This window comes from Accipiter gentilis, chromosome 24 (genome assembly GCF_929443795.1).
Source record: "Accipiter gentilis chromosome 24, bAccGen1.1, whole genome shotgun sequence".
NCBI classification, from domain to species: Eukaryota; Metazoa; Chordata; class Aves; order Accipitriformes; family Accipitridae; genus Astur; species Astur gentilis.
The window spans coordinates 6858174-6876628 of NC_064903.1; the positions used below are offsets into that span (position 1 = coordinate 6858174).

Below are 18455 nucleotides of genomic sequence, written 5' to 3' on the forward strand. Positions count from 1 at the left end.
TGCTCCCAGGAGAGGCCAGGTAAACCAGGAGTTTAGACCCAGCACTTAGAAAGCAAAAGGGCTCCCTGGGAAGCCTGGGGGCACACACACGCTCTCTGCCAGCACCCAGCAGGTCGGTTGGTTTCAGGGAAGGATGGTTTGCAGGATATATATCATGCTGGATCTGCCACTGTATGGCACCGTATTAAGATAAGACCCTTGTTACAACCAACAAGCATATGTTACAAGGAGGCATAGAGCAACACATGCGCACACAGTGTAAAATATGATGTGACTAGCTGGGGGGGGGGGGGGACAGGACATTTTACTGCGAATGAAATTTGGCCTTCATTTAGACAGAAACTGAGTCATGAACTAAAATTATCACAACTTTGCAACAGTATTGCCTACTGGTCCCTGTTACCATGAGGCTGTTTATTCATTGCGTTTATTCTCATTGCTGGTTTGCAACGAACATGTTGTACTTCACGGAAAATATTCCATTGCTTGCACTGTCTCACTCACACATGAACACACATACATAGCCACTTGTACAGGAAAAAAAGAAAGCTAAACTTGTCAGCCTTATCAAATGCTGCTCAGAGCATCCTAACCTTGCTGAATCCTGCACTTGCAGCCCATTTAGCTCTGTCACTGTTCGCATCCCGCTTGCCTTTAGTGAGGTGAAAACAAGGCAGGATCCCAACAATTAAATAGATTATGGGAGGAGGGTTTTTTTAACATACTGGTGAAGGACTGTTCCCCATCTAAGTATCCTCTATGCAGATACAAATACACGCACTGGGGCTGTCGCAGGGAGGCAGCTGCTGCCTCGAGAACCACCGCCAGCCCCAAACAGCTGCAGTGCCTTTTGCTGTGCCACCGAGCCATGGATGGCCGTGTCTGGTGGAATTTGGTTAGTTTTGTCGTCCTGAGCCTGTAGCCTGGTGTTTCCAGAAAAAGCCTCTTTCCTTCTTAGGAAACATTTCCGGCCTTGCAAGCTGTGCAGAAGTTAGAAGTATAGGCACGAAACATTTAACCAGAGCAACCCAAAGGTGGCTGTACAACATTTAAGAGTTGGTTTTTTTTAAATATATGTATTTTTGTAGTCCATTTGCAATCACTGTTAGTCTTGTGCTTTGGAAGGGAGCACGGGAGAATCCCATTCTTTTGATAGTCAGGCCCACTTGTGCAGGTTGAAGGCTGACTAACTTTGGTGGCACAAACCTCCCAGCCAGACCAGATGCATCCCCCTCGCAGACTGAGCACACACAAACAAGGCTGGGCCGGGGCTGGGTCCCCTCCCAAAGCTCATGGGATCTCACACAAGCCTGCCTGGCAGAAACCCACACAGAGGGAGCCCAGAACACGTCTACCACCCTTTGGCTGCAGTGCAGATACAGTACTATCTCCTGAAACAAGAGGGCTGCAGGACATCCAGTCTGTTCAAAAGTGTTTCCTACTGTCTGCCAGGACAGTGTCATCATGCTCATTAAACCCCGCGTGTAAACGGCACGTACTTTGAGTTCTCCAGTAGCCACAAGCTAACTCTGCACAGCTGATGAGTCCTGTAGTTTCAAACGTCTCCTCCAGGAGCCCAGCAGCGGCGTGGAAACATACATGGATAGGTAAAGAAAAGCAGAGAAACTGTCATGCAAAAATAATTTATTTTTTAAAATTGTATGCAGGGGTGATTTGTTTCAAGTACAGCGAATATCTAAGCACAAAGAACCATGTTCTCCACTTTACTGGCTGATCTCAGTTACTCAGTGCACTGCTTACGCTTTTGATCAGCTGGGCAAACTACAGATTTTGTACATCCAGGCAGTGATGGCCAGTTCTGCTGAGTTACAGGGCAGAGTGCCTGGTGTGATGGAAAATTTGTTAGCGGGGATCCTCATGGTGCCACTTCTGGAATACCTTTAGGAACTGTGTGAATGACAGACACCCAAGGCAAGGGCACTTTAATGTAAGCAATTTTCTGAAGGCTATAAAAGGGGACTTGCCCAGTTGTGCATAAATGCCAACCAGAACAAAGCAAAGCAGGGTCCAAAGTTAAGTAATGTAAAATTAGTAACTGTTTATTAATTAGGAACTAATCTTGAAATGAAAAATATTTCATACTTGAGAAAACAAAGAGAAAAAAAAGACATTACACTATTTATAGTTGATATTTTGTTATGCTCTCTTAGGAACAAAAAAGAAAAAAAATAAATTCAAAACATTCTGAAACTCTAAACTTCAAAATTTTGAGCTAGAAATTCTATCAAATACACATTTCTGCAAATGTTACAAGAAAACTCATGGAGTTGTATTAACTATCATATAAATCATTCTGTTCTAGAGCATGGACTAGAGGAGACATTGGAAGATATGGTTATGTCACACTTGGGTAAATGTCTTCATGACGGCTGCAGGTGGAAGCCATGGCCTTCATTTCTCCCTAAGAAAAATAATCACAAAGATATATGAAAGGATGAACGCTGCAAGAAAATGGACAGATCAGAAGGTTCGTACCTGCAAGAGCGAGGGCATTGGGGAGGGAGGGTAGCCACTGCCAATATAGCACTCAAGAATACATATTCAAAATCCATTTTCTCGTCACATTGACAGGCCCTATCCCTAATGAGTACCTGAGTGCCAGCACTTCGATCACACCGTAGCAAAGTTAGGGCCTATTTTTGGCAATGCCACCCTGCTGGCTAGTTTAGGTCAAAGATGCAAATAAATTGAAGACCTCCATCCCCGCCACTGTGGCGGGCTCTGCTCAGCTGCAGCCGAGGCTCCCTCTGCCCCACCAGTACCTGGGGGGTATTTGGCTTTCGCGTGGTTGACGACTGGGTGCTGCAGGGGTGTTATGATGCCTTGGTCGGGTTTCTGGAAGGCTGCGATGAGGTTGTGCACTTTCCGAAAATGCCTCCGGTGGACCCCGGGCGCCGTCTGCGAAGACAAAGGGTGAGAGGTGAGAGGGGATGCTGGGTGCCGAGCGTCTGTGCCAGGCTCAGGGCGCTGGCACGGAAGCCTTGTCCTCAGACATGCACACACACCCCAGGGAAGGAGCCAGCCCTTCGTTTGGACGCCCTGGTGTGCCAACTTAAAATGAGTCAATGAGCTGTACTGCTCTCCTCCTTCCCCTGGGGCATCGTGACCTCCCTGCACTGAGCGAGTGGTTTCCAGCAGTGTGGTGATATAAGGCTGGAAGAGGGATGATTTCTTAATCACTACAAGAGAAACATAGAGCCTGCCGTACTTATTAGGCAAATTCCCAAGTGATCTTTCGCTATTTCTGACCCTGATTTATTGCAGCCTGTGATTTAACCTCCAGCCTGGAGTTATCGGTAAGATACTTCCAGCCTGGAAATACCATCAAGACAATCTAGAGAGCTACCTGGCACTTACCGGAGAGGGGGAGTCCTTACAGCACTAAATTCAGGCATGGACAGCCTCTTTGCAAGCCTCTTTCTGAGCATTCAATACTGGCTTACATGTTCATTGAGTATTCCTGTCTCTCTCTTGTACAAAGGCAGCAGCAAAACGTTACCTATTTATTGAAAGTGGGAGATTTTCTCTCTTTCTACATTAGCATCTTTTCAAACACTGTGAAATGAAACTGTGTCTGTTTTTAATCAAAAATCCAATGTTTCTGTTAAATTCTTCAGGGCATTCTCATAATAACTCCTCCCCACCAAAGCCATGGGAGGACAAGCACAGGTCCTGCCGGCATAGTCCCACCCGAGGACACCGTGCTCACCCAGCAGTCATGGGCTAAATCTGACCTCACTGGCACCAACTGGAGCCTTTGCACTGACTGGGATTTTACCAGCATTGGTTTAATTTCCCTGCCTCGTCCTTGAAAGATGGGTGCGACCCAAGCTTGCTCAGAGGCAAACCAGCCACAGGGAAGGAAGCAGAGACAGGAAAGCACCAGCTGCAGCTGGAGCCTGTTTTGGCCTTGGAGGCACATTTCGTGGGGATAAGTTGGATTTAGGCTGCTGTTTCGAACAGCTGAGGCCAGCACGGTCTTAGCAACCTTTACTTAAAGGTTTCTGTTTGCTTAAAGGAAGGATTGGTATCAGGGGTCTGTAGCTAGCACCTTTCCCTGCAGAGGACGTATTGAGAGTCCTGGGTCTTCAGGACACCTACGCTGTGAAACACAGATAAGGTTTGCCTAAAATACAGCGAGGGAAAGCCCAAGAGCCATGCGTAGGAAGCCAGTGGAGGTCATGGGGGAGGAGTTGTAGCAGGCCTATATAACACCAGAAAAAACCTCACTGCAGGCGCTGACATTACCTGGGGCCAAAGCAGGCTGCAGCCTCGCTCAGGGAATTATCCTCCACGGATGGAGGTCCCTGGGGGTCCTGGCATCCTTCGTGAGATGCCAGTGCTCGCCCTGGCACGCCGGCTGCACTACCAGCCCCACCACGTCTCAAAAACCCTCCTGCCTGGGCAGTGCAAACCTACAGGGTGCTCCTGATGCCTTACAGGAACGAATGAGTGAATTCTTCCTGGGTACCATTCCCAAGAATGACATGGATAATTATTTACTCCACAGTAATGTGAGTCACTTTTACTCCCCAATCTGCTTCTGAGTAACCCCAGGAATCAGCCTTGTCTTCCAGAGAACTGCAACCACTTCTATTATAATAACGGCCAAGGAATTATGCCTGTCTAGAAATTATTTAATGCTTGTAATCGGTGTTCATTAATGTGCAAACAGAAAGCTAATTATGAATTAATACACAGAGTACATCCAAAGAACAAGACCTTCATAAAAGAAATACAGGTTAGCATCCCAATTCCATCAACCCAAATAGTTGTCTGTATCACAAATGGTGTTGTTATACACTTGAATTTCTTATCAGATGGGTGAAAATATATTTTGCATACGCTTTGGCTACCCTATATATGTTTTACACCAATGATGAATTAATCTGGAGAGAAATTAACTTTAAAACACTGTAGATGATTGAAAACAATTTCTTTAAATATTCTGAGATTAATGGTATGTGGGATAGAAGGGAACTGATTGTGCTTGTCAAATTATAGAAACACAATATTTTTGCCATTTAAAATGATGCAAAATAATGCACTATTGCATTATGCAACAGCTGAAATGTAACAGGGAATTAATTTATGAGTTCAAGACTGTCAGAAGTGGCACAGAGACATCTTAGTGATGGACGCACTCAAGATCTATTACCTTCGATGAAAGTCAGACTATGCAGGAACATGAATAATTTGAATATATTTCATTAAATCAATACTAACATCAAACAGGATGTAGAAATTTACAGAAGAGAAAGAATTACACACCTCAGCACTCCAGGACCCAGTTTCTGTCTTGGACACTCTGTAGGTATAAATGTAACCCTGATGCCTGTGGAAAAAAAAAAAAATCAACAGGTATTTATTACTCACTTCTACTGTCAGGTTTCACAAGAGATACACTCTGTTACGTGGGAATCAGTTCACCTGCTAACCTTTCCTCAAAAATAAATTCACCTATAAAGGCTCGAGGTAGATAAAAAAACTGAGATGCAGGTCAGAAGCAGTGTTCAGCCTACTGGGTTCTTTTTGGATGAGAAGGATTGGTCTGACTCGGGTCTAGTTGAGCAATATTCAGTTATTCTAGGTTAAGTGATGTTGCTTTCATTCCTGCCTTAGCATTTTTTATTATTTTTTTTTCAGTGACCTCCTTTAACTGACACACATCAGAGATGCTTTCCCTGGAAAAAGAGAAGGTATATTATTGGCAGAGAGCATTACTGTCTTGTGATTGATTTAAATGCAGATGTTCCCAGAAGCAATATCATGAGTGTAATTTATTTGGAAAGCTAGACCCACAAAAGCGAGGTAAATTGCTCTTTGCCTTGCCTGTATATTTTGAATTCTCAAATACTGATAATGGAGACTTATGAGAGTGTGGAATCTTCCTTCTTTTTAAATCTAACTTGAGTCTTTCAAGAATAAGGAGTCATACACTAGTAACACAAGACAAACTTGTGTCCAGTCAGTCTTGCTTCTCTTACAAATCCAACACAATGAATGATTTAGATGGTAGATTATTATACTGATATCCAAAAATTTACCTCAGGAGCAGAGACGATAGTAGTTTCGTGGGTGCAATATCAGTTTAGACAGTATCAGGGAAGAAAGGTTGTATTATTTCATACTGCATAGATTTACAGGAATACACAGTAGGATTTTAAGGACCTTACCCTATTTCAGCACCAATTTTTGTTCTTAAGAAAGCAGAAAAATACTATATTTCTTTCCAATTATACATGGTATTATAGTAGTTATTACAAAATAGCAGAAACCATCAATGACACAGATACCGTATGATTGCAATTACTTACGCTCCGTGTCATGGCTCCTGGATAAATTCTTGTTAAAATGTCATTACAGCAACCTTTGCAAAGCGGTGTCTGATATAATTTACCCAAGCAGGAAGTTGTTAACAGTTGTCACACTGCTACAAACCCACGAAGTGGGAGCAAAAATGCCTGTCATGATTTGTGAGCTCTCCCCCCGCCGCTTGACTCCCACTGTGATTAAATACGGAGGCGGGAGACACAAAGCCGTTCCCTCCCGTCGGGGCGGCTGCGGGGACAAACTCCCTGCGCAGCAGCGGAGACGCTTGCCCTCCTCCTCGTGTTTGGGAATATGCCTGATGCAGCCCCACGATCCCACCACAACTTCGGCCACCTCTTCGTGTTAACCGAGGGAGCGTTTTTCCCAGAGACACGACTTTCCATCTGGCACCAGATGGACATGAAAAATAGCCGGCCATGCTCACTTCTTGGAAACCGAAGGAAGATACAGCTGCTGCTAGCCCACTTCTTCCCCCAGCAGTCCGTCAGGGATTTGGAGAGCCCAGAAAGGACCCTTGGGAAGAGGTGTGAGCAACCTGCTGTGGCTGTGGGAGGAGGGAAGGACGTGGAAGGACAACACTGTTCTCCCGTCCATGCCATTGCACCACGGTCACTGGTGTTTGAGGCCACAGTTTATGCCCAGTTGCTTAAAAGCACATCCCTCTAAGCTACTAGAAATGTTCACGTTCAGGGAATCCAGTGTGTCCCATTAGGGCCCTTAGACAATCATGTGCTTTCTTAAAAACCTCTGAGACCTGTGCCTGTCAACTTTTCATGAGTAGCTGATGTTCACATTAATCTTTTCTTTTTAGAAATCACAAGGGGCTTTCCTGCACCTACGTATGTAGCACACCAGCCAATATATGGTTACTGAAACTAGGATTTTACAAGCCATAGTGTACTGGGAAACACCGGAGAGGTCCTGGCATTTTGTCCCCTCTCTTTGAAGTGGGTATTTGACTATCTCCACAGTGGTTTTTTTCAAGCCTCAAAACCAACAGAATCAGTATATAAAAATCTAAAACTCACTCTCTTGCCTCCTGTTTTTAGTAATACACTGTGCATATTACTCATGTTTGTTCTTGGTTGTCCCAAATCACTCCGACTGCTTCATTCTCTTTAAAATCTGATTATTCCACAAACGGCTCAGTTGTCTGGAAAGCTACCATCTGTTGTTTCTTTCATCATTTTCTCTACCTAAGAGATTGCATGACTTGAAGTGGTTGAGGGGCTGGGGTGCTGCCCTGACTCTTAAATGTCTGATGGCTTTCAGAACTCTGCCAGAAGGGTTTACTAAGCTGGACAAATTGAAAAATAGAGGTCAGATAAAGTAATATTCAGGGCCAAAGCAGGGTGAGGCATAAGATAGACACCTATCCTGCATTTTTCAAAAAATTCTGCTGTAAAATATTTCAACTGAGCCCAGAGAAAGCACAAAGGACAGCTCCGTTAAAAATCTATGAGATACAGAAAAAGGACCAGTAATTTGGGAACATGGACGCTTTGAGCACAGAGTGGAGAATGAGAGGAGTATGACATTGCTATCACAGTCTTCCAAGGGACAAGTGAGAGCTCTCCATTCACCTGGCAAATGTACATTTTTTTCCCAGAGGAGGAAAGACTGAAAGGCCTGAATGGGGTTCACTGTGCTTAAGCTGAAAAACACATTATCAATCTGCTGTTGGCTCTGAAGCCATCAGTAAAAACAGCCACTATATAGATGGAAGGAAGATGGCTCAGGACCACCACACCTGCTTCTTCAAAGGATATGCACAAAGGAAGGAGGATACATTTTGTTAAGAAGGTGAGCAGCTAGATCTTCCCATCTAACTACTCTCCATTGGGATCTTTGTTTCTACAAAATGAATTACAGTTCTTCTGATAAGTACTCTCCCAACGAATATGATCTTATCAAAACTTTCTGTTAAGCAGCAGGAACTTACTTCATTACCACTTCAAAGTGCTTTTTACCTTCCATGTGTGAGTGACATGATTTTGATGAGCCAAGTTCTCTTTACTGCTACATGGGCACAGCCTCCCGTGAGAAAGGTTTTTATGATTTAAACTACCCAGCATTAACTGAGATCAGTGTTGACTGAAGGAAGATCAGGGTGTTTTTCTTAAAAGAAAAATTAAATACAATAATTAAAATTGAGATTGCATAGAAAATTTCCTTCCGAAGAGCAAAACACATAACACTGAGGAAAACCAGGTGGAAAAGTGCATTTACTGGAGCTTAGGTCTCAGGAGGTGAGAAATTCCCCAGCCGCCATGAGGGGACAGCTGACTTTTCTACATTTTACTCAATTCACGGTGGAAGAAATCTCCTAGTGTGACACACTCGTCCTGTATGTGGTGTGGCCAAGTAGCTAGAGGCAAAACCTAAACGCCCTATGGCCTGGGCATGGTGCTAGTCGCTTGGGGCCTCTCACACAACTTTGCAGCTATTACCTGGTGAGATGCAGGCCAAGTCCACCTCTCAGTGACCTGAACTCCTCCCTCTGCTGGACAAAATCGACAGGAGATGGACACATGTCACTGAGAGAAGGATTTGAGAGAGCACTCTTAGAGTGACACTGGCGTACCAGCATATCTTGGAGGAGGACCAGCTCTTGACATCCAGGCAAAGACCCAATGAAGGGCTCCCCCATCCCTTCATCTGGCCCAAGGACGGCCACAAGTCTCACTCGCAATTGCAAAGCTCCTCTTTCATGCCAGTAAAGCTCAAGGGATGGGAGCAATCATGAATTAACAGCTTGATGAACGAGACCCTATAAATTTTTGATCAAAGGCAAAAAATGCCAAAATGATGATGAGGGGAAGCAGAAAACAGCCATTGCTGTAAGGACAATAGCACTTACAAAAAAGTGGTTTGGTCACCACTGATGATATTTTTATGTTGTCTCACTAATTTTTTCATCTCCATGACAAAGGATGTGTTATACCAGCTGCACCAGCACTGTCTCTGTTGTAATACCATCGCTGGGAAAACTTGTCAAAGGAAAACTTTGTCAAAGGAAAATCTAGAAAAAGTTGCTATTACAGGAAACGGTCCACTTTATATTATAGGCTTTTTTCTTTGCAGCTCGATAATTCCTCCCAAAGAGCTACAAAGGCATCATTCACAGATGACATACTGAGACAGCATCTGTCTACCTGTCCTCTCTACTCCCTTCTTTTCAGCTGTGATCAGACTTGTTAAAGCCACACTTACTTTAACAGGTGAATAATTACAATCTTCTGCACCACTGAAATAGCCAGAGGATATTAGCTGCATGCTGCAGATTAAAATTAACCATGACATTTCAGCTGCATGGTATATTTTAAAATAATTTCCAAATGTTTTTTATCTCAGTTGGGAAATTTTATTAAACTAATTTGTATTCATTTCTGGGTCCAGAATGGAACAAATACAAAGGGAGAAAGACAGAGAGACAGGGGAAAGCCATGTCAGCAATAAACGACATCAATTTCTTCCTCTTTACATAGCTTTCTCTTCTGATGTCTTTGCACTATATCAATCAGCTCTTCTTACCTGGTATATTTGCATCCTGACCTTACCTTGGAATTTGGCTTTACAATATTGCTTAAGAACCAGACAGTGGTCCTGAGCATTATATACTATCCATACTCAGTTTCTTATAACTTCACCACATTTCAGCCTTTCAGACTGAAATTTTTATTTCTTAGGTGTTTGCCTCAACCTTATTTAGGGATGGAGAATGCAGAAGTTCCAGAAAAGGGGACATGTTAGGCAAAACAAAGCTTCTGCCACATTGTAAAACAAAAAACCTACTAACTGTTGGGGGGGGTTGCCCTGTTTTTAGAGTAAGAAAGACATAAAATTTGTTTGAAGGAAGGTATGTATCTCCAAGAGAAAGCAGTGGTGGCTGTCTAGGCTGGAAGAAAGGTGCTGTCTAAAGGTTGTTAGCAGCTGTAGCTGCACCGTGCCTGGGCTGGCTGTACCATGGGCACTCAGCCAAGCAGCGTCCACGATGTCAAGCCACAAATGATATGTGTGTGTTGCCTGGATTGGGGGGGGGAACAGAAGGCAATTTAGATTGGTCATCTTGGAAAGGATGATTGGGACTGGGTGGGGTGGATGTGGACAGAAGGAAAAGGGGACCCATGTCTTTGTAAGCTGGGCAAGGAAACAGCAATGAAAATTGAACCCCTGGGAGAGAGTAAGACTAAATGAGTAAGGAGGGGGATATAGGGAGGTGGAGCATGAGGGGGCTTGAAGTGGGAGCAGCACAAAATGCTGGAGGGGTGAAAAAGCCAGGAATAGAAGATGGGTGGTTTGGAAGCAGAAAACATACGAAACAAGGAAACAGCCCTCGGCAATGCAAGCAAAGTCAGCAGGCTGTACAGAATAACACTGTGCAGTCTCAAAATCCATTCCTATGCCCCTCACATTGGGAACCCAAAGCTAAAGGGTACTGCAGACCTGAGCCTCCTGTGTCACCGTTTCTCTCATGTGAAATGGAGTTAACTCTTCAGCTCACAAAACTGAGACAATGCTTAGACACCGCTTACTTAATACTATGGAGATGAGTACTACTGATGCTATGGAGATGAGTACTACAGGAGAGCTCATGGGGGACTCAGTAGCGGGGGGTCAATGGCACGCAGCAGATATCTTAATGAGCATGAAAGGTCAGGTTGCAGCCACTTCTGCCTTATCCGGAGGTGTTTGATGCAGGTTGTGGATCAGCTCCTGAATGCCCGGTCAGAGGGACTAACTTCAGGCAGCATCCCAGTCGGCAACCCTGGACCGGGAACGTGGGCAATGGCACGGGCACCACAGTGGCTACAGAGGTGGGAGATGGCTACCGCAGAGCCAAAACTCGTGAGCGCAGGGGAATCCACAGCAGCGCCTGGGAGCCTGCATGTCCCACATGTGTGTTCATCAAGGTGTCCCCTGCCCAGGGTACCCCTGAGCTGCATGGCCTCCCCCATGCAACAGAAGTGACAGCTGCCAAAATGATGAAACAGTCAATTCAGTCATCCACTTAAACTTCTTTCTTCTTTCTTTTTCCTTTTTTAATTGTTATATTTCTGCTTGGTTTATTAATCATGGAAAGGCCAGAAGTCTTGTTATTTAATGTAGGAGAAAATCCTATTTAAGCTTACAGGTCGTCAGTCTGTCCTGGAATTTGCATTTTCTGGTTGACAAGCAGCCTGGTTCCTGCCTTATTTAGGTCTCAGACGTACAATAAAGGTACAGCAACTTAGCAATTACCACCCATCAGCTAACCCAAGCTGAAGAAATAGCGTTCACATTGAGATGATGTGCGAGATACAAGCTCTATGTCAGCAAGAGTGAGTAAAATAGTTTAAATCAGTGTTTACAGCATCTGAAAAGCCCAGCGGAGTTACTGTAGCTTAACTCACAGCAGCACTCTACACATCCCCACTTGGATTTACACTTCTGTCACTGATTCCCCTACCAACACTTCCTGCAGCAAAAATTTATCAATGATACTGAATCAGTAACTAGTATCAGCTTGCCATAGTGCTGTAGCATTATAAAGCAAATGCCTTATCTTGATTTTCCTTTCTGAACTTAACAGAAGCTTGAAAGAGCAAGTCAAATCTTGTGAAATGTCTCTGAATTTATGCACAGATTGCTGTGGAAGATTGTCAGTATCTTCACCACTTGGAACACTCCAAACCATCAGTAGAAATGTTGCTCGTTTACCCACAGAGCAAGTAGGTAGCCTTTCTGAGCAGGTTTTATGTTGGTCTGGTATGAGGTGATGCCAGCCAAAAACAATGCCTAGAAGAGGAATTTCTTCAAATTTGGAAATAAAATGAGAAGTGATTCAAATCTGAGATGCTAAATAGAAGAAAATTACTTTATGGTGGGCCAGTAACTAAGCTTCATGAATTACTATGTCCTCCAGAATAGTACCTTACAAAGGCAAAAACTCATAAAATAAGGTTATATCTGGTGAAATTTCTTTCATCACTTTAAGCAAAACTCACAAGAACTGCAATAGGTAAAGCACTGTCAATAGCCCTGTAAATGTTACTGTTTCATATTTCTATGAAACATTTCTTGGTTTATTTGGGAGTAATTCAGTGTAGCTCATTTTCAGATTTCCTGTTTCCATCAGGAACAGGTAGGTACTGTCTGACTATAAAATCCCTGAACCTGAAATCACTGATTCAACTAAATCATCAAAACTCAAGCCTATAAAACCAGGGTAGAGCTAATCTAGGTTCTGTTACCTAACGATTGTACCCATTCTGACATTTACAGATTTGTTAGCATAGTGGTTACCCACTGTTCAGGCTGTCTACCTTTCTAAAATCTTTCCAAGAAAAGCAATTGGAATATCTGAAGGCCATTAGCCAAGCTATTCTCAGCAAAGACAAAGCTCACTCTGATTAGCAGGGAGCTGAAATACTCACCTCAGTAGAATTTACCGTTGTGCTGTAGAATTATTTTTTCAAAGCTGAAAACAGTGCGTGATATTTACAACAGCAACCTTGAATTGAGGGGCTCCTCCTCAGAAAGAAGCTTTTGTTCCAAATTACTTTTTAAATGATAATGATTATTATGTGTGATGTTATAATAAATGCAATTATTCTGCCATTTCTATCAAAAATATTACATGGGAAACAAAAGAAATGCTAAGCTGAAACCGGCTCGTGATCTTGTATCACACCTTCATGCTGTACAGCTGATACATCTGCTGCATCAGAAAGTTTCAGCACGTTGCCTGAACTTGTGCACTGTGGTTACAGTGACAGAAAAAATAGCACACGTAAAATCTGATAGGACTGCAGCCTATCCCTGTTGCCATTACTGTTGCTTCAAGAGCTCTAAACAGCTTTCTATTCCAGCTTTTGATTATTCTCCACAAATTGAATGCAGCACAGTACATGAATGGCTGGTTTCAAACAAATAATCTGAACACACAGTTTGACAAGTATGTCATGTTTAGCTTACTTAAAGCTCTGAAACAACTACTAACATTCCAAGTATTTTCAAGTATATGAATTTTAAGACCCAAACTATAAATGCTTTCTTTGCCAATTCAGGCATGAGCTGCTTGTTTCTGCATGTGTGCTCATATATCTGTAAAGAAAAGCGGTGCTTTTGGCACTCTCAGGCAGTTTATTTATGCATTTCTCAGGCACAGTTTAAGAGGCTGCTTCTCAAACTAGCCACCGTTATTGTGTCCTGTGTCCCCCATTGACTTCATTAGGAGCGGTGTCCACCGAGGATTTCTGAGGGTGCTAAAAATGTCAAATGGGGTATTGAGCAAAGAGAAAACCAGACCAGTAAAGAAAGCTCCCTGGAACAATCAGGTTTTGATACTAAAACCCTGTTGTACTGCATGTGGTGTCTAACATGTCTACAGGTAAAACGTGTACATTCTTTAAAGCATATGCATTTCTTCTAGCCCAGTTTTCAGGAACAGCAAAAATCTTCCTGCTTTTCAATGCAACCCCCAAAAATTTGCAGGAAAAGATTGTGCTCCTCTGTTGACACATTCAAAACATGATGAAGAACATCCTTAAAGTATATATTATCAATTTAATAATGGTATTCATCCAATTAAGATCTTGAGAGCATCTGATATTAAAAAACTTTGCCAAAATCTGCAGGCAGCACCTCTGTTTGTAAAGGACCCGGGGGACACTGTTGCAAATCAAAACCTTTCTAGTCTTCCATGCATAGTTTAATTGTGGTCTTAAGATATTTATGAAAGTAGGTTCTTTGTGCTTTGCCACAGCCACACCAAAAAACATTCTCTTTGAAGGCTTGCAGGCATGCCGTCTGCACACCATAACTTCGAACAGGGGAAAGCAGCATTCAAGGAAGATAAAGCAATACTTCAGGAGAAAAAAAGAAGAGAAAAAGCAGAGTTTTCTAGCCAAACACTTCAACAACAGGGCCCTGCCTGCCGCAGTTACCCATTTCTGTAGGTCAGGTTTTATGCTACTACCTGTCTCTTTTATGCTTGCCCTGTAAAATCAGTGTCAGTCGCAAGGGATTCATGAAGTCTTTGACTCTTCTCCTTTTTAAAGGTCAGGGCTCCACTTTTTAATTAGAAAAGCAAAAGGCATATGAGCCTGACCGTGAACACTGCTGCCCTTATTACGTGCTTTAAGAGGCTCACACACTGCCAAAATATGTTAGGGGATTTTGGGGGTGCCCGGGGGGGGGGGGTAAGGCGTGGTGGTGGTGGCATTACAAATTTATGCAGTTTCTTGGAAAAAGGAGGCATTGTTTGAGCCTAAGCAATGCAGAGGCAATCACAGGACTTACCAGTTACTGTACCTGGAGCTGGAATTGTAGAGCGGCCACCTATGTGAGCTCAAGCTGATGACAGTATTGTCATCCAAATATTTGTTTAATGACTTTTTTGATAAACATTTCTTTTATCTTCATCAGAACTGTGCCTTTTAATTTTGACAACTGCCTTCTTCCCTCATGGTAAAAAAAAAAAAAAAAAACAAAAAAAAAACCCCAAACCCTAAGGTGGCATGGATCTGGGGAGCTGGGGGTTTTAGGTTTGTTTTGTTTTATTTCTCCAGGGAAGCACAGGGAGAGGGGAAAGAAGACAGACTGAACATGTTTTGATTTTGAAAAACTGAACTATTTTTCTCTTTTTCTTTTCTGAGAGCAATAGAAACATCACTGGCTGTATGAAACAGTTTCACTTCAGCTAGAAACTGTCATTGGAAAGATGTAAAATTTTTTGTTTAACTCTGATACTTATTGCAATATATCTAATAGCTGACCAGCTTTGTTTCTCACGCTTCAAAGATCACTTCAGTACTTCCAGTAAATACATGTTTTGCCTAATCTAGATATATCTAGGTATTCCTAGAGTGATACTCAGCACAGATTCTGAACCAAAATATAAATTTCCGAATAACTTTGTTATTCCTAATAATTTCCATTATTTATTTAGAAGGAAGTATTAAAAAGTAGAGAAATACTTACTCTTTCTTTTTTTCTTCTTCTTCTTCTTAAACAGTGAATAGAGGAGCTGCATGTTTCCCTCAGTTTTTACCAAAGCTCTCATGCACATACATGCTTGCGACCTGTTTTGTCTCTGTGCATGATGTTCAGACTGGAATTTGGGGGGCTTGGGTCCATTGGTTTATTTTGCCAAAGCCTGGCTTAGCACCCTCCATTGAATACATACCTACACCTCTCATGCCTTCCCCACTTGGTCCTCCAATCTTTCCACTAAAGTGCTCTGCTTTGGTAAACTTTTGCATGTCAAAGCACTTCTCTAGTTTATGGGCCACATTTCTTTTAACTGTCATTGCTATCTTCAGTGTGAGACTATTTTCTGGTATCTTTATGATAACTGTCTCCAAAGTTATTGTGTGATATGTTGTTTACTGTATCTGCTGTTTCTTACATAATGCTCTGAATTGAAATATTAAGAAGTATTGGAACCAAGCTTTGCTTTATCATTTTTCAGCCACCTTTCTCTCTATACCAGATCATACTCATCATAACATTTTTCATTTAATTTTTTATCTGGATTTATCCGAGATGCCATTGAAAATTTCCCTTATAAAAAATTTATTGAGGATCTATATTCTATAAGAAGCCTGCATAACATTTGCCAGTAATACTTTTTGCTTCTACCCCTTTGCATATCACATATATGTTTGAATGCACATAACGTGAAGATATGAGTGGCCCATAATTTCCAGAAACAAGTAGGTAGGGTTCTGTTTCTTACTGAAGCCTTTTTTCTTTTCCTCCAAAGATTGCTGAGCTTCATAGTTAGCAATCCTTCCTGTTCTTCCTATTTTCATTTTGTATATTTTATTTCATTCATGAAATTTCTTCCAAAGGACATAAATTACCACCAATATAGCAAAAAATCCCGACTGATTGTGTGCAGATGAAAGACCTTGTTACATAGCTACACCCCGATTTAGACTAATGGTGGACTGCTTTTAGGATTCTCTATTTTATTCAGCATTGTAACATTCTGCCTGACCCTTTCTCTAATGCCTTATTGTTTTGCTTGCACTGAATGACTTCTGAGTGTTAAGGAGACAGATCACCATTTCCTCTGATGGTTATTTAAAAGAGATTCTGCTTTTATTGCCTATTCCCATCACAGGAATCACAGCACTCCTTACCTCTTGCTATGTCTATTCCATTTTCATTTAACTCAAGATGCTTCTTATTTCCCATTTTTCAGCTAGCTGTTAAGGTATTTGTTAGCAGTAGCACCTATCTTGGTTCACCTTCTGATTTCATGAGAGAAGAAAAAATACATCTTCTGCCACAAAAATCTTCCCTGAAAAGAAGGCTGTGTATTTCTGGATTGTCTATAACCTTCTTGCAGGCCTCCATTTACTGCTTTACAACAGGGGAATAGTAATGCTCACCCAGGGCTTAATTACGTGTTGTTGGAAATGTATTCAAGACATTTGGGAAAAACCTGACTTAGGACTCTTCTTCCTCTTCTGTTCTTTTGCCAGGTACCTAAGTGCCCTCTGTTAGCTAATTTCTTGCTGGCCCTAAAATGGTTTTATCTTGTATTCCTTCTACTACTGAAGTAAGGCTCAAGTGTCTTGTTTAGCCGTGGTAGACACATCTTCGTTCTTTCAATGTAATGGTAGCTCATTGTATAGCATTTTCTCTCAGGACTTCTGAGACTTCTGCTTTTGCCAAAAGTAGGGTAATTAATTTGCCTCATTAAAACAAGGTCCTATGACTATGAAGTCCCCCGGGTCTCTCAGGGAAAGCTCTCTGCCCTCTCTCTGACAGACCATCCCATCAGATCTTGCCATTTTCACCCTATTTGGTAGAACTTGACCACTTAGTTTGTTACTCATCAGTATTTCATGTACTATACAGATAGTTTACTCCAAGCCCAACGAACTTGGTGGGGACACAGTCTGACCGAGAGCATCCCGGAGCAAAGGCACGTTCTGGATGTTGCTAAGCACACCCATAAGCACATTAGAGAAGCAGAAGACAGTGGGCAGAAAGCAAGAGGACCATCCAGCACAAAGAGTCAAGTTAGCAAGAGCCATCCTGGCTCTTCTCTACGGCACCTCGCTCGTCCTTCCTACATGCTCCAGGCTTGCTTTTTTGTTTGTTTTATGCCCGTAGGAAGCACGGGCTATCCAAGGCAAAACCTGCTCCTCTTTGCTCTGCAAAAGACCCCACACCCCTCACTCCCCCCTCTGCCTTAAGTCACGGTGAAGGAGCCAAGAGCCTCACGCATGTCTGCAAATGGTAAAAATAGGAGGTATTTTTGTCACTGTTACGTGGGAACACCCCGTACTGTGGATGCGAATGTTGGAAATCGGCTACCACCCGACCAGCCCCACCACCCTCGGCAGCCCCGCACCCGAGAGACGCAACGGCGGCTGCGCAGGGCCGGACACACTCACAGCACGCAGAGGCAGTAGACTCCCGGGATGGTCTCGCTGTCCCGCAGCAGGTAGCTGCCATCGGTGCCCGCCGCCAGCAACAGCTTCTCCCCGGCCTCCCGGGTGATGCCCCCGTGGTAGATGGGCAGTGCGTCCATGCTGGGGCCGTCTCCCGTGGCGGGCAGCTCTCCCCGCACGCCGCACTGCCTCCGACTGCTCCTCAGCTGCGTGCTCCTCTCACCATCTCTGTCTCAGTGGCAGATGTAAACAGGATGTGTTCACACCTCTGAAGCCTCCACACACGGCAAGACGGCACTGAGGGAAGAGTGAGGAACGAGCACAGCTTTTTTTGCCCCCCCCCTTTTTTTTTTTTTTTTTTTCTTTGCCCCTTTTTGTTTTCCTTTCTCGTGGGCTGTAACATCCTCATGGCATCACAGCTCACACACAGCGCTGTCATTTCCCAGCCTACACTCGCCCATGTGGCTCCCCGCTCGGCAGGGACGTGACATGATGAAGTGCCCGACGGCCGCGGGGCCGATGGCCGCCCTGGGTCGGGGAGGCCAGGACCGTGGCACCGCTGCCAGCGGCTGCCGCCGGGTGCTTGTCTCCTCTGGTGTTAACCCGAGGGGGGGGACAAAGAAGGGTGAAAGGCCTTTCAAGGCCCAAAGGCCCTCTATAAAGCAGGGGTTATTTTTTTAACCTCTTATTTTTAAAATCCCGAGGGGT

At 43.4% G+C, this 18455-nt stretch overlaps 1 protein-coding gene across 4 annotated transcripts; it reads right to left on the reverse strand.

Annotated features, from left to right (window-relative positions):
* Window positions 1-1673: 1673 nt before the first annotated feature.
* Window positions 1674-17971, reverse strand: SH2D1A (SH2 domain containing 1A). 4 transcript variants are annotated; one of them, XM_049827729.1, is made up of 4 exons: window positions 17751-17971; window positions 5293-5356; window positions 2784-2919; window positions 1674-2422 (listed from the first exon to the last, which is right to left on the reverse strand). In XM_049827729.1, the coding sequence occupies exons 1-4, from the start codon at window positions 17885-17887 to the stop codon at window positions 2382-2384; spliced, it is 378 nt and encodes a 125-aa protein (XP_049683686.1). In that variant the 5' UTR covers window positions 17888-17971; the 3' UTR covers window positions 1674-2381. The 4 variants fall into 4 exon arrangements, 3 of the variants coding, with proteins under 3 accessions (XP_049683686.1, XP_049683685.1, XP_049683684.1); XM_049827728.1 differs by having other exon boundaries at window positions 2717-2919; XR_007509446.1 differs by having other exon boundaries at window positions 2397-2422; window positions 2497-2919.
* Window positions 17972-18455: the final 484 nt, after the last annotated feature.